This window comes from Diabrotica undecimpunctata, chromosome 4 (assembly GCF_040954645.1).
Source record: "Diabrotica undecimpunctata isolate CICGRU chromosome 4, icDiaUnde3, whole genome shotgun sequence".
In the NCBI taxonomy this organism is placed as follows: Eukaryota; Metazoa; Arthropoda; class Insecta; order Coleoptera; family Chrysomelidae; genus Diabrotica; species Diabrotica undecimpunctata.
Genome location: NC_092806.1, coordinates 75,190,654 through 75,207,229, shown reverse-complemented (window position 1 = coordinate 75,207,229; position 16,576 = coordinate 75,190,654). Strand labels below are relative to the sequence as shown.

The window sequence follows — 16,576 nt, the reverse complement described above, 5'->3', positions numbered from 1 at the left end:
TCGCATGTTATTTATAGTTTTGTGGCAGGCGAGCATTCTACCACTGAACCACCGATGTTTTAGTTTTGTAGTAGTCTCTCAGATCATCTAATCGTCCTCGTCGACGTAAAGTGTTCGTTGCTCCTGTGTTAAGTCCAGTGAGAAAGATTTTCTGAAAAAAATAAAGCTAAAAAACAAAAGAAAGAGTTAAGAAGTTGGTTACTTCTATAATTAAAGAAGAAGATTGTACTATTGAAAATCAACCAGTACAAGAAAAAGAAACCGATAAAGATGACTTAAGTCTATGTTGTATTTTTGATGAATTAATTGGACATGACTCATCTAAACGTACACCTGTATCGAGAGCTATTAGAGAAGTCGACATGTATTTGTCTGATGATATATTACCCAGAAAAAATTCGAACGGAGATTGGAACTGTCCATTACAGTGGTGGAAAAACCATCGCCATGTATATCCTAACCTAACCACTATATTCATAAAATATTGTAATATTGTAGCAACATCTGTTCCTTTTGAAGACATATTCAAAATCTCGTTTAATTTTAAATAAAAGAAGAACACGGTTAACAACAAGTAAAGTGGAAAAACTTATGTTTGTAAATGTCAATTGAGACGATTTGCGATTTAATATTAATGTGTAATGTAAATGTAAGTACTATTTACTATTTGTATTGTTTAATTTATTTTTCAAATTATAATAAATATATCCTTCTTTAGTTACTTTCACTTCAATACATATACACATTAACGATAATAGCCAATATGTTGGTTTATGTACTCGCTTATTTGAAACTACTGTTAAACAATTAACTAGTTACTTGTTCATGAAAAACGGTTCAGTTTCGTTAACGATAAAAACGTACATGACCCACCTCTAAAATACATAGCATAGCCTTCAACGTATCTGCTATCCATCCATCCTAATGAAGAGGATGGATGAATGGCGATGTTGCCAAATTTATCTTGTTTTATTGGAAATTAGGTTACTATTTCGTCAAATAATAATACCAATCTGTAAATTTCTCATAGATGTAAGAAATTTTGTACCAGTATTTGTGTCATTTTGTTTTTAATATCATCATCCAGTTTTGAATGGCAATATAACCGCGCCACTGATCGCCAATTTTTTTAATCAATTCAATGTTTTAATTAAAATATGTAATAAGGCAACCTTGCCGCTATTTCTTAGGTGTAAACTGAATCGGAAATAATCGTCTCACTAATGGGCGTCTATTAGAAATGTGGATGGGAGACCCAGGGGAAATATGATTGTTGTCTTTGTCTATTCGCTGAAAATATGATTTTATATCTGTGTTAGATATCCTGTTAAATTCTACAATACCGACCATAAACTTTTACCTACACTGTATATTAACATAGACCGAGCATACTGGCCGCGCGTGCTGACGACAAGATCTCTTGTGCTTGTTCGTTCTGTCTCTTTCTAGCACATTGTATCGAGAAGCTAAGTGGGGATATAAGCACAGTAGGTGAGGAGAAGTGCCTTAATATGACATTTTGGTAAATGATTAGGTTAGGGTAATGAACCGCAACAGTGTTGCCATATTTTTTTGTATAATGTAAATTTATGTTTATAATTTTACGTAATTATTTTTTTTTAATATGAGAAGCTAGAATTTTTGAATTCATATAAAACAGCATTCATTATCAAATTATTTTTTTATACATTAACTAAACGTTAAACTAAACAATATCGTTAAGAATTGTGGCTTATTCTAATATAAATATTAAACAAAAGTAGTTTTATCTTATTTTTTTTTTAAGTTTATGAGACTTCTGTAAAAAGTATGAGAATGTATCTTCTTTTGCGCTTTTTGTATCCATTATTTATACTGATATTTTACTATTTATTTTACTTTTTAAAACTGTTTACTTTTTTGGTGTTTCTAAACTATTAATTTTTATATAATTTTAATGCTTTCTAATATATATGTATCTTCTTTAAATGCAAATTTATGCAGTTTTTACGGTATTTTTTTTTATTTTTAATTGATATATTATGTGCTCTTGCCCGATTTTGAAAGTTAGATGTGATAGTAAAAAATAATTGACACTATGGCAACACACATATGGAATAATAAAGTTTGGGACTTACTTGATTTATCAAACTGAACTTGTAAGTAAGTAAAACGATTTGTTTTATGTCAAAACAGTTACAAAAAATATACCTATCACGCAGGTTTAATATTACATTTAAGTCTAAATGTGTTGGATGCCTTTTAGAAACATTTCTTCTCTATTTTCTCTGTTAAATGAAAGTTTTCACACACATGATTGAGACCTGAATTCAAAACTCAGCAATGATAAAAAAAAAAGAATCGTTGATTATTACATTTGAAACCCATTTTCATCAAGATAACGCAAACTAATTTTCACGCGTTTGAAAATTAGCAGAATAATACACACTGCAATGCAACCTGCAACTGCAAACCATCACCTAACTTCATATGTCTACTTCTCCCCTCCTAAAAGATGCTTAAAAGATACTGTCACGGCTTTACTATTTGTAAGACTGAGATAGATCAAACAATGAAAAAAAAAAAATGTCGTGTAATCACTTTGCTCTACAGACTGCTCAGTCTATGTATACATACTTATATGGTTTTATAGTGTTTTCAGGTACCATAACCTTGCTTTGTTTACAATTTGAACATCGGACAATATTATTGGTTACTTGACATGCCCTTTCAGAACAGCTTCTATGGAAAGCGCTTTTCTTGCAAATACTGCATAATATAGCTTTTAATACTGATTTATTGCAATATTCACACACTAGAGTTCTTATTAATGGTTTTCTCCATTTCAGAAGTAAAAGCCACCTCAAGAAACAATCGTTTAAAATAACTGTTTCCAATTGCTAATACCTTGGCTTCTATGTAATTCATTATGTGATCGTTTTGGTTAACATGCACCTATCTCGATATTTCTTCGAATCACTCTTGTGGCAGGTAATACAGTCCTTCAATCGCATTGATGAATGGCCAATGTATTGCAAATTAAAATTTGTGTAGACTATGTCTATAGACTATGTTACACATATTGTTTTTTATTGTATTATCTTTGAGTTTAGAGAAGACCAAATTTATCGTTTAAACTGTTTTATTTGCAAGAGTCACCAACAGAGTTGAATATTCATGTCTGTATTGGTGTGACCTTTTGTATTTATGGTAATGTGTAAATTTTTTTTCTTTAATAGGTGTGATATCTGTAGTATCACTTTCCTGATTCACAGCAGCAGTGTTAATAGAGGGACGATTTTGTGTAGTGTTATATGTTTCAGATGGTTGGAACAGTTCTTAATAGTGTATATGAGTCACTGTTATCTAAGAGCTCATTAGATAATCTTGCATAATCGATTTTATTCATGACTATAGTGATGTTCCCTTTATCTGGTTTTGTAACTATTATATCAAGGTGTTCTTTCAGAAACATCTCTGTTTTATAAAATAGGTTCTGGAAGGAATTATTAGAACTTATATCTTTTATAAGATTATACAAGATTAAAAATCTTAAAAGTACATTTCATAAATACTAAGCCTAACTGAATAAAAAATATTAGTAGTGTTGACATCACACATGGCATTAAACAATTTCTGGCATTAGGACTTAAATTTTCTGTAGAACCAAAAGTAAATTATGACATATCAATAAAAAGTCTCTTAGCAGATGTGGATCTTGTGAGTTCCTCAATACTAGATGAAAATATATGAGCCATCACTAGAGCAAGAACTATCAACATTTTAACTAACTATGGTGTAAAAGATATTACAAGTTTTAATAATTACTTCCGGGCCTACATAATAACACAAAAAAGAAAACAAAGAAAGAACACCCTGATATAATAGTTACAAAATCAGATAAAGAAAATATCACTGTAGTCATCAGTCATGATCCAACGAATACAATACAAACACAAAGCAAATAATTAGTAGCCTTCTAATAATATGGGCAATTGATTTACTAAAAAATCTTCATCTCCAAATAGTATATTATCAAAGAAATCTCTCTGTTCATTGATTTTATCTAAGGCCCATTCACAAAATACGATTTTCAAAATCTTCCGGAATTAATTTATGGTACAATTGAATACAGTATGGGCGCATTATATTTTTGCAAGAATTCTTTACAGAGTAGTAAATTAGGTCTGTTCTTTGGAAATACTTTTTGTATGTTGTGTTTTTCATACATAACTGAACCAGTGAGGTTAAACCAATCCTTCAGTATAATACGATTTTCAAAATCTTTTTGGATTTTAAGTGACTGTCCCAGCAAAACATTTATTTTGTTTTCCTCTGTCAATGTACTTTTTGTATGTTGTGTTTTTCATACATAACTGAACCAGTGAGGGTAAACCAATCCTTCAGTATTTCAAAGTTTGTTGTTGCAGGTTGCTGCCTCAGATGAAAACATTCATGATAAATTCTTACTGATAATAACGCATTTTTATGGCATTCTCCCAATATCCAGATCATATCTACCATTTCATCAACAGCAAAATTCATCTTAACTATTTAATAAGTTTATACACAAACAATTATGGTGAGCTGTCAGCTTTAGACAATTTAGTTAAGATTTACTTAAAATTTAAACACCTAATTAATAATTTGCTTTGAAAATTGAAAATATCACAAAATCCAATAAATTTAGACATATGGGAATATTACATAAAAATTGAAGCATGGTAATGGAACATTTCGATAGTGACAACAGAGTGTTCTCTTTAAAATTACCGAGAAAATAATGTACTTGCGTTTTGACTCACCAGGTATTCAATATAAATAAAATTAGCAATATCGATCATTTTTGAAAATTTTGACAATCAATACAAAAATATGGAGTTGAACTTGTTATTACGATTTTCATAGGAAATTTGTTTATAAGCTTTTAACAAATATATAATCAAATAAAGTGTATCTATTAAACAAAACGTAAGTTAGGCCTTCCACTATATGTATAATCAAACAACCTTCTAACACTAACATTCTAACTAATTTTTATTGATATCTATTATAGCGGATCTACTGAGCTTTATCACACTAATCACCCTCTATATATACATATATATATATATATATATATATATATATATATATATATATATATATATATATATATATATTATATATATATATATATATATGTATAAATATGTATATATATAATCAAAAGGACCTCTCAAAACAGCAAATATAAATGAAATAGACATCACAGACAAAAACACATTCAGAGCGGACAGTTGGGGATGAAGGGATTGTCAAATTTTAATTTTACTTGTCAGTTAGGTAGTTAGTGATCAACGTGTTTGAAGAAAACCCACGGTGCAAATTGGTGTCCAAAGTGGGATTTCTTAGTGGCCGAGCTCAGACGATCAATAGTTGAAATTGTCGAGAACTAGAGGTCAAAGCGCTCTGCCGATGGTTATTCAAGATAAGAAAGCCAAACTGCATTGCAACAAAGCCAGACTGCATGTTTGCAAGAAAATCTGAATTCGATGAAAGAAAACCAAGCTACAATCACCGGAACAGCTAGGTGGTCTTAAAGAAGACAGATTCGTCAAATTGGCAGGGCTCTAGACGAAGATACAGGAAACTAATTCAGAATTTCGTGCCGAAGTGCGTGATACCACCACACAAATGTGTACAGAGATACAAGAAGCCGCTATTGAGACAACAACGTAACTTAGCATAGAAATACAAGAGGCTGTGAATGGGAATGAAAACACCTCGCAACTGCACACAGAGATACAACAGACCAACACTCCAATACGAACAGAGATGCAAGAATTGGAACGCAAATTGAGAGATGACGTAGCCGAAATAATGATCCAGACAGTGTTGCAACTATTCCCCAATTCGCACGTCACTTACACCAGCTAAAATTAAATAACCAACATTCGATGGTACAACTAGATGGTCAGTTTATCTGAAACAGTTTCTGGCTACACGAGCCAATTTGTGGTCCAACGAAGACAAGACCACTTCACTTGTAGTTTCCCTCCGATGAGAAGTCCTGAATATTTTGCAGACATCTGAAAAACAGCAAAACCACTTTTCCAGCTTGATGACTCAATTAGAAAGGCCATATGGTGGCAAACATCTACAGCAAGTGTACCAAACTGCAAGGTCCAGACAGCATAATCCGATGAATCTATACAATAATTTAAAGCAGATGACGGTCTGGCACAACTTGCCGAGTTTTGTAGATGGACTACGCGATGTCAAAATCCAGCAGGTTATGTGAATGGCTAAAAATAAAACACTAGGAGACGTCTTGGCTCATGCATTATAGTATGAGACAGCCAAAACCTCATCAAAACTCCACATAAGAATTCGCCACCAACGATAATTAAAAATTCTAGAAAGATTTGAAGGTTTTCTCAAGCGAACAGAAAATAGGGCCCGCAACAGTTGTCCAAGAACACTTAGATGTTGTAAGTGTGGAGAACGAGAGAATCATAGAAAAATCAATGTCAATCTACAGTGCCTCACGAAAAAGAACAGGAAAACAATCAGTTACCAGCCGGAAGGGGCCACAGCTGGTTGATTCCTACAATGCCCCAGTAATTCGAGTTTCGCAACTTCAGCACAACGAGAAAAGTCTTATGATCTTTGGTAAGCTTACTGGAAAAAGTTGTCAAAAAACCATTGAACTGGCGCAACTCACCCAACCAAGTTCATCAAACGATGATATCTGTTTCGAAGAAGTTGTTTTGATGTCAGCAGAATGTAGTGAAACAATATGCCACATCTGTGTTGAAGAAGATGTTCTATTACCAGCCCGCTCCGAGATCATAGTATCTGTTGTTGCAAAACTAGAACCAGACCTACCTACTACTGTTCTGAGAATCTTCTAACCAGCTGTCCAATAACTCCCTAAAGGCATCCTTCCAGCAAAAAATCTAGTAGAATACTCAACAACTTCCCAAATAATGAATCTCAACGACTACGATGTTCGATCAAAGAAAGGAATTTCAATGGATTATCAGGGCGTCACTAGTATCAGAAATAGTATTGGGCAACCACAAAAAACCCTGATGGCTTCAAAATTAGGAGCACTGCTTCAACTCATATACCAGAAATCTAGTGAGCATCTAGACAAACATCAGAAGGACAGACTTTACAAGTTTTTGCAAACTTCTGAAGAAGTGTTCTCCTTGATATCAGTGTGAAAAAGTGTCAGAAAAAGTGTTTACAGAAAGTGCAAGTGTCAACGAAACCTGTAACAAATGGAAAAGTGAATTGCAAGACTTGTTAGATGATTACAAACCTGACAATATCTTCAATGCTGACTAAACAGATTGTTTTTAATGTTTTCCTGATAAGACTTTGAACTTTTAAAAATAAAAATGCCATGGTGGAAAGCATAGCAAGGAACATTTGACTATTCTGCAGCAAACATATAGCGCACAGAAAAACTCTCACCATTAGTCATCAGTAAATCTAAAAAACCTTGAATGACTTCTGCAATTTTCAAAAACTAGTTCATAAATATTGATAGGAAAATGGTCAAAAAAAAAAGAAAAATTTTGTTATTCATTGATAATTGTACAACCCAAATATAATATTTCACAAATGAAAGCAGTTAAAATCCAATATCTATCTGCCAATACCACATCAAAATTAAAGCCTATGGATCAAGGTATCATTAAAAACTTCAATAATTTTTCAGGAACATGTTGAATAATATGGAAGAAAAAAAAAAAAGAATTCTACTATAGATGTATTGCAAGCCATAAGAATGGTTGATACAGCTTGGCAAAATGTAACTAAGATTACTATAAGAAACTATTATGTACACTATGGTTTTCCATTGTCATCAACAGAAAAAGCTGAAACTGAAGGAATTTCTATTTCACCTTTTATAGAATGGAATACAGTGGTGTCTGAATCAGGAATATCTCTTTAAAGACTTTGTTAAGTGCGGTGATGGAGCTACAACTGTTGAAACATTGTCTGATGAAGAAATTATGGATTAGTCATTTTGTAGTTCAGAAAACTGATACTACTCAGCACTGAATACTTTACGGAATTTCATAGAGCAAACCTTAGACAATGCACTAGATAGAGAATAGGTATACTATCTAAAGCACAAAAAAATTACTGACTTTTTAATGCCATATGTTTATATTGTAGTGATTTTATATATGATAAATAAAAATATGTTTGTTACCTGTGTAACTTCAATTTTTATTTATTTAACATCTCTAATTCAAAATTAGTAAGAATGAATCTCAACCTCTTTATGTCGAATCAAAATCAACCTCAAAGTTGAAATCCTGCATAAGTTGAAAACTCTATAACTAAAATTTTTGAAGCAAATTTTATACAGTCTATTCCATGAATATGACTGTTTTGGATTATCGCGATAACGAATATTTTACTGTGCAACATAAGAAGTAAGTAAATAAATCGCTCTAATAATTATTCCAATAAAAAGGATCTACTATCAGTTTGACATAATTTAGTACTGATTCTAATTTCAAAGAGTGTGTTTGTGTATTGAAGAAAAAAATGCTAAGTTTTAATAACTAATTTATATTTGCATACTTATTTTACCGCTGAGAAAATGAATGGGGACCCTTTGCTACCAGTTTTATCTGTTGATAAGCTTGTATGTGTTGCACTCTGTATTAGTGAAACAAAACTAAAGTCAGTTTAACAAAAAGCGGACAAAGAACAAAATTTTGCACAATACAAACCTCACTGACACCCAAAGACTATAGATTTTCCAGAAGGTTGCAAATTTGAAATTCGTGAGACTATACATAAAATGCGTGACAAAAAAGAACATGTCTCTTTAGATTCAGTGTTACAGGAATTAAAAGAAAGAAATGTATTTGAAATTTCCCGAACAAGTCTCTGAAGAATTATGACATAGATTGGGTTTAAGTTCAAAAAGGAAGACAATACAAAGGCTTTGTGTGAAAGCTAGTGTTGTTCACAAAGAATAGAATTTTTAAGAAATTATTTAAAAATAAAAAGAATGTTCTTCCTTTGTTTATTTAGATGAAACATTGATTTTTGTTAAAGACAATATAAAACGAATTTAACAGAGTAGTAAACAGTAGTACATACAGGTGGAAATCATAGTTTTATTGATGGAACAGCTCTTGTGTTTTCATCAAAATCGAAATCGGCTGATTATCATGACAATATGAATATGACATGTTTGTGATACGGTTGAAATATAAACTGTTACCAAGTTTACATGGACCATCTGTTATAGTACTGGATAATCCTCCGTACCATTCGGAAATTTTGAATAAGCAACCAACAAACGCCTGAAGCGTAGAGAAAATAAAAGAATGGCGAAACAAGTGCAAATATTACTGAGATTCCCTGATTTGCAATTAATCAATGTAAATTTCAATACAACGTCGCGATATTTTATAATTAACATGTTTGTTCCACTGGATTGCTGTTCTTTTGCGATTCGTAGCCGTAGCAGCATATTTGGCACGCGAACGCCGACAGTGTTGTTTCGTCTACCGATTTTTCCTGAAGCTCCGTATGGGATATTCGTAATTCTAAATTTTTATGCAGATAATAATAATGTTTTATTAACAACAATTTTGTTTGTGTTCATTAGGTATTATTTGAATTGGTTAATTTATACTTTAATACATTTATTATTCCAAATATTGTTTATAATTTAAAATTTAAAAGGGTGTATATGATATATCAAAATCTACTGATTTTTACCGAAGGTATCTACCAATTTGGAAACAGTCTGAAGGAACATCACTGTCCGAGCAAATAAATGAAGAAAAAGTACAAATTTTAAAATGGTATTTTGGGGACAACTCATACAGTGACATTATAAATTTATTTACTTGTGCCTATGAAGATATGCCAATACCGACACAATCAACTATTAATCATATTATTAAAAAAAATTAATCATTTGGTTGTATACAAAACTGTCGAAAATGTACGGATCTACCACGAGAGAATACATACAACGAATTTTAGCAAAATAGGGAAACTGATGTTTGTAGTGTTGCTGAAACTAGTGATCCTTGTTCAAGCAAAACCATTGTTTTAAAGTTTCAACTACTTGAATTACTACCTAAGTTATTAGCCGAGGACAATTTCAAAAAGCATAGAATTTTGTGACTCATGATTGATAAACAAAATGAAAATTAATATTTTTTAAAGAACATTTTGTTTATTGATGAATGGACATTTTCGTTACATCGGAAACATAATCCATCCGTCGTAAGATATTGGTCTCGGCATAATAAACACTTGAATATTCCAGTACGAACACAATATCCCCAAAAACCTAATGTTTGGAAGGTACTTTGGGGGACTATATCGTCGGTCCATTTTTTATTGATGGAAATTTAACGGGCAATAAATATTTCGAACTGTTGCAAAATCAAATTATTCCGGCAGTTCAATTACTTCTTGTCAACTTTGACGATTTGGTTTCAGCAAGACAGCTGTCCTGATAACAATACACGAGCAGTTCAAAATTATTTAGAAACCATTTTTGGAAATAAATTAATTTCTTCTCAAGGTACGATCAAGTGGCCGTTCAGATCACCAGACTTATCCCCAAATGATTTTTTTCTTTTGATGGGATATTCTAAAGCAAGTGTTTATCGACATGGTTTTAAAAGAGCCCAAAATTTAGCGGAATTGAGGGAGAAAATAATTCATCTTTGTGGGAGCATTAGACCGGAACTGCCTAGGGATATGAGAAGAGTATCTCTGTAAAACAGATTCCATTTTTGCTCTGCAGAAAATATGGTGGAAGGATACGGATAAGGATAAGAACAGAGGTGGAATATTTCAACCTCTATTACGTTAAATTTTTATTATTAATATTGTTACTTGTAGAATTCCTTTTTATTTTTAGAAATCTACTTTTTCAAGCCATTTTGGCAATAAAATAACATTTTTTTTAGTTGAATAATATTTTTAATTACATATCTATGTAAAAATGTACGTTTTGGCGAATGACATGCATTATACCTGTATTCCGTTTTTACACTGGTGGCTAGATTTACAATATGATGATCTTGATAACTTTACCATACGATGATCGCTTCGAAGAAATGAATTAATTATAAAACATCGTGACATTGTATTGAAATTTACACTGGCTAATTGCAAATCAGAGTATTAAAAATTCTATATTCTGTTAAAAAAATTTAAATATTTATATATATATATATATATATATATATATATATATATATATATATATATATATATATATATACAGTAGAAGAAATTATACATAACTTTGGACATCATGTGTTAAGACTACCTTATTATCATTGCCAATTTAATTACATTGAATATATTTGGGGGATATGCAAAACATATTACAATAACCATATAGGTGCAAGGGTTACAGTGACAAGGCAGTCTTGGAAACATTGGCTTGGAAGCTTGGGATATTGTCACTTCTCAAATTGGGGAAAAAGTGTAAAAAAATGTGAAGACTTAATGGCAAAATGGTGGATTTGCGAAGGTTGCATCGAAGCAGTTAATCCTGTTATAATTTACTATCGGAATGAGGATATTATTTTGTTTTTGTACTACTAATTAAATATTCTATTAAATACATGTATACAATTTCATCACTTACAATATTTTAAAAATTGGGAGAATTTACTATTGTATAATTCAGCACATTGGACTATTTAAATCAATACTTTCATACTGAATTCAAAACAATTATATATTCATGGAATAGACTGTATTTTTTTATAATAGTTTCCTTATAATCTTTGCTATTTTAAAATATAATATTAGTTAAAAATTTAAATTTTTTCTATTATTTCTATTGTCCTAGGGTATTATGATAAAATATTTTTGTCTCTGAAAGAGTTAAATAGAATATTATTAAAGAAATAATTATTGAAATATAACAATTTTTTATCTCTAGCACTAAGATGAGCAAATATTCACCCAGATCTAGATTTTTTGTACCAAAGGCCGAATTTATTTCTAGTCTCAAGACATGTGTTTATTTGAGTGGCTGCGGATAAATTAGTCATCATTTTGATATGTAAAACTAAATTACGTGATTAAGTTTGTAATGTTTATATTTTATTTTGTTATATTGTATTTTTAATTAACACACATTGAAGTTTAAGAAACAACCCTAAAGGTCTCCCTAAAACATTTATTACAAACAAAATTAAATCTAATGAAGTGGTAGGTATGTGCAACAAAAAAAGGAATAAAAATTATTAAGTGGCAAGATAAGCAGCCTGTTTTAATGATAACAAGTAAATGGAAGCACAACACTGCTCTTCTTAAGACAGGCCGAAAAAATAGAAAACAAGAAAATATTTTAAAGCCTCTGTGTTAATAATTAATAATAATTAATATATTAATATATAATAATAATTAATTACAAGGCCAAAAATGGGTTGATTATAGTGATCAAATGCAAATCTAAAAAAAGCGAAATTGAACAGAATTGTATAAAAAGCTGAGAGAAACAATGAAACATAAAGATACAGATGCAAAAGTAACTAAAGTCACTACCCATTGTGATACCTGCAAGGAAAAACCTGGCTTATGTTTATCATGTTTTAATGTTAAACACAATACATAGATTTTAATATTTATATTAATATTCCCATAAATTTTTGTATAATCTTTTATATAAACATGTATTTTACAATATTTTTCACAATAAAGTTTCAGTTTTGCTTCATTTGAAAATGAAATATATTGAAAATGAAAAATATTATATGCAGTTCTTAAGAATTTCAATTTGTTTTAACAGACACAGTAGCCTGGTGCTAATATAGTTTTCCACAAGTTTTTGTGTCCCTTCATATATACTGCTACCACTACACATAAACCTTATAATAAAATGTATACATAGAGGGCACTCACATTTCTTAATCATTACCAGCCTATTTCGACTAGGGTGTATAAAATTAAAAATCTATAATACCAATCATTTAAGACTGGTAGGTATTTAATATAATGATCATATTTTTCATTAATACAAACTGGTAGGTATTTAATATAATGATCATATTTTTCATTAATACAAATGGCCAAACTGGAATTTGAAAAATTCAAATATTCTCTGCAACAAAATACAGATGCTGATAATTTCTTTGGTATTTGGTTTCAGTAAAAGCCAAATTTGGTATCTTTGGTGATATAAGCATATATTTGAAGTATTTAAATTAGGTGAAGGCAGAAGTTAAGTTTTCACATTTATCTCAATTGAAACATTATTTTAAAGAGAACCTCACAAAAAAAAAATACAAAACAACATCTGACAATCTGGATGATCTCAAAAATTGAATACTGAAACATGACATAAAACTGAGTAATTATTTAAAGCAATATGTAATCCTAAAAAAGTAATAACCTATACAACAATTTTAATAATGTGTAAATACTTACCTTGAGAAGTTCGCAAGATGATTTCTTGAGGTTCTGAATGTCCGGCAGTAGCCAACCGCAATGATATCACCTGATCTCCTTCAACTTGAACACTGAGTATCCCAAGTGCTCTAAGGTGCTGGGAACCCTCATTAGCTAATTGTCTAAGACGTAACGCTGCTTCCCTAGGAATGGACAGCGTTACACGCACTGAGTTCCAGGGCTCCAGTTTGTGTACTTTCACTGATTCACCCAAAATAGTATTTAAACTGTCCACCAGTATATTCAACTGTGTAGGGAACCTGGGATCTGACAGGTCCCCTTCACAGGTTAAAATAGCAGATAGTTCAATACTGCCGTCACTATTTGCTGCCATTTAAAATCGGCATGTTGAGCCGTAATTGCCCCTATTGGAATTCACATGCTGCATGAGAGCCATTCAAAGTACTTTTAGGCACCTAGAACATAATTTAATTGCAATTAAAATAAAATTTATATATATATATATATATATATATATATATATATATATATATATGTATATATATATATATATATATATATATATATATATATATATATATACAGTATTTAGTATATTGTTTATACAGTTGTGTGTGTGTGTGGGGTTGATATACTGACTGCGAAAATCTGTTTATAAGGTTGGTCTTATTTAAACCTGCGATATTATTATTAATGCTTGAGTATAAAAAATATGAATTTTCTCAATTGGTACGTTAATATTGATAATATAAAAATTAGCAATTGATTGTGGTTCTCATATTATATTTGATAGAAACATACTTTAAGTCAGTAAATGTCACTTTGTTTAGTGGTCAGTTTAGAATATCCTTCATGAAAATTTAGTTGATAAAATCTAGAAACATTACTGTCAACTAAAGTACTTTTAGCATACATAGTTTTTCTGTTACTTGCAATGATTATCAAAGTGGAATAAATTATTTACTGGTGTAAATTGTTCTTTATTATTTTATAAAATTTAATGGTTTGGCTATATTATTGCTATTTTTTTTATAACTTTACTAGATTAAACTATTCTATTGAATTCTACTGTGTACTCAAGAAAATATGAAAATACCTACTAGAGCTTATTACTACAACAAAAATCTTGATTATATATTCATATAAAATTGTTTTAATAATACAGTTATTTTTCGGATGAAAAAATATCATTAAAAAACTAACAAGAGCTAAGTCTGTAAAAACTAAATCTAAAATTTATGGAAAAATAAATTAATTATAATTAAACATTTTACGTTTGATCATATTTTAGAAATTTTGGCGGTCATCTAACACGAACAAGAAAAATCAGATACAGGTAAAATGTGAAGAATATCATGACTTCAGGTCCTAATATGTTTATCAAACTGTTATGGACAGACATATTACACACATTTTAAATACGTAATCTGTATGCAAAGTGTTAAATCGACGTCAATAATTATAAAAACCAAGCAGATAATTAAAATACGAGGTATTTGTAGGGCTTTCATCAATTAATAAGCACCAATATCGCAAAATATGAAGATGGATATGATCGCAGCCATCTTGTTCCTTTGACGGGGGAGTGTTATTCCATGTGTTCAAATAGAGATTTCACGGTTCACAAACTCAATCACTCCTTAAACTTTTTAAAACTACAAAAACAACGTTACACAGATTCATCCCGCAGAATTTCTAATCGTCCTCTCATACATAAGTGCAAATATTTATTACGGAAATTGATTTGCTTACGGGCAAGAAACATTATATACCCCATTTTATGTGACATACTTTTGACACTCAAATGAAGAATCCAGTGGAAAAGTCTTACTTAACACTTGTCTAACTAAACTAGATGGTCACAATATTGTACAATTTTATGTAAAAAGATTGTATAAGCACTCATAATCTTATTACAAATAATTAAACGCTTTCAACAATAACAACTTGACGCCATTCGTCATGCGTAAACTGAATGCGCACGGGATTAACACGAAATCGAACACTCACGGAAATACGGTTATGACACCGATGTGAAGTTTACAACGATACAACGTTCATTTCACTTCACATATCCCAAAAGGTTCATGGACGGAAAGCTTAATTTTTTTTGGGGTTGTGAAATGTGTATAACTTTATTCTGTGGTATGTCTGGATTGAGTAATTTGGGTACTCTAATGTATTTTTATTATTATAGAACGCTAAAATAATATTTGATATACTTGTTTTATTGTTAATAAAGTTTATAACTTATATAAAAGCTCCAACACTTTCCTTATCTAAAAGTGGTTTCAGTTAAATTGGCTGAAATTTTACAGAGAGGTAGCTTTGGTCATGCTGATTAAAAGTTCTTTTTGCCTCAAGACCCGAAAATCATTTGCTCATGTCCTCAAATGCTTCGTTCTCCGAGATACGGGGTGAATTTTTTCTTACAAACGATTTATTTATTGCTCTGAAACCGATTGAGATATCCAAATGAAATTTGGTGCTTTGGTGGGTTTTAAGATAAAGTCACTGTGCACTGTTTGACTTACAATTTTTATATTAGTCATTGGCGTGCATGCGGGTAATGGTCTCGATTTTTTTTTGCAAAAAAATGGTATGCCTGTAAGATACTTAAAACTAGAAATAATTTTTGAATTCCTCGTTCAATTTGTGATAAAAAACTCTCTTGACATTTTTTCACCTGAGACATCGTCTTCTTTAATACCATGCCTATAGTAGGCTAATGTCAACATTTATCAGTTATTTTATCTAACTACTCTCATTATTTACCTATCTAATATATTATTACTATAATATTACCGTTTCTTCATTATTAAGTTTTATTATAATATAACATTATTGTTTAAATTAATTAATTTTTCTTTTATCGAAAATAATGGAAAATTTTACAATGGTCGACAAGTTCGACGATTGTATGCTGAGTTGTATACAAGACGTAGGGTTTTCCATAGACATAATAAAAAGGGTTTCCCTATTACTCGTGTTGTGCCCACAATATTGCTCGTGTTCACCAACATTTGCGCCAAAACGGTACATTTAAAAAACAAATGACTAACTGTAGGCGCCCTCGAGAACAACATACTGTACAACTATTAGATGCAGTTTTGTATCTGGGTTCTTAGTATCTTAGTTCTGGTATCTTAGTAACTGGGTTATTTTTTGTTTCTGCGTGGTT

At 30.8% G+C, this 16,576-nt stretch overlaps 1 protein-coding gene across 3 annotated transcripts in view; it reads right to left on the bottom strand.

Moving 5' to 3' along the window:
* LOC140439692 (uncharacterized) overlaps positions 1–15,384 on the bottom strand; it is a 62,609-nt gene extending 47,225 nt beyond the window's left edge. The window contains exons 1-2 of one of the 3 annotated variants that reach the window (XM_072529776.1): positions 15,148–15,384; positions 13,414–13,850 (exon numbers count right to left, since the gene is read on the bottom strand). In XM_072529776.1, the coding sequence (XP_072385877.1) occupies positions 13,414–13,768 (355 nt within the window). In that variant the 5' untranslated portion in view covers positions 13,769–13,850; positions 15,148–15,384. The remainder of the gene's footprint in view (positions 1–13,413; positions 13,851–15,147) is intronic. The other 2 variants (XM_072529778.1, XM_072529777.1) reach the window with 2 other exon arrangements.
* Positions 15,385–16,576: the final 1,192 nt, after the last annotated feature.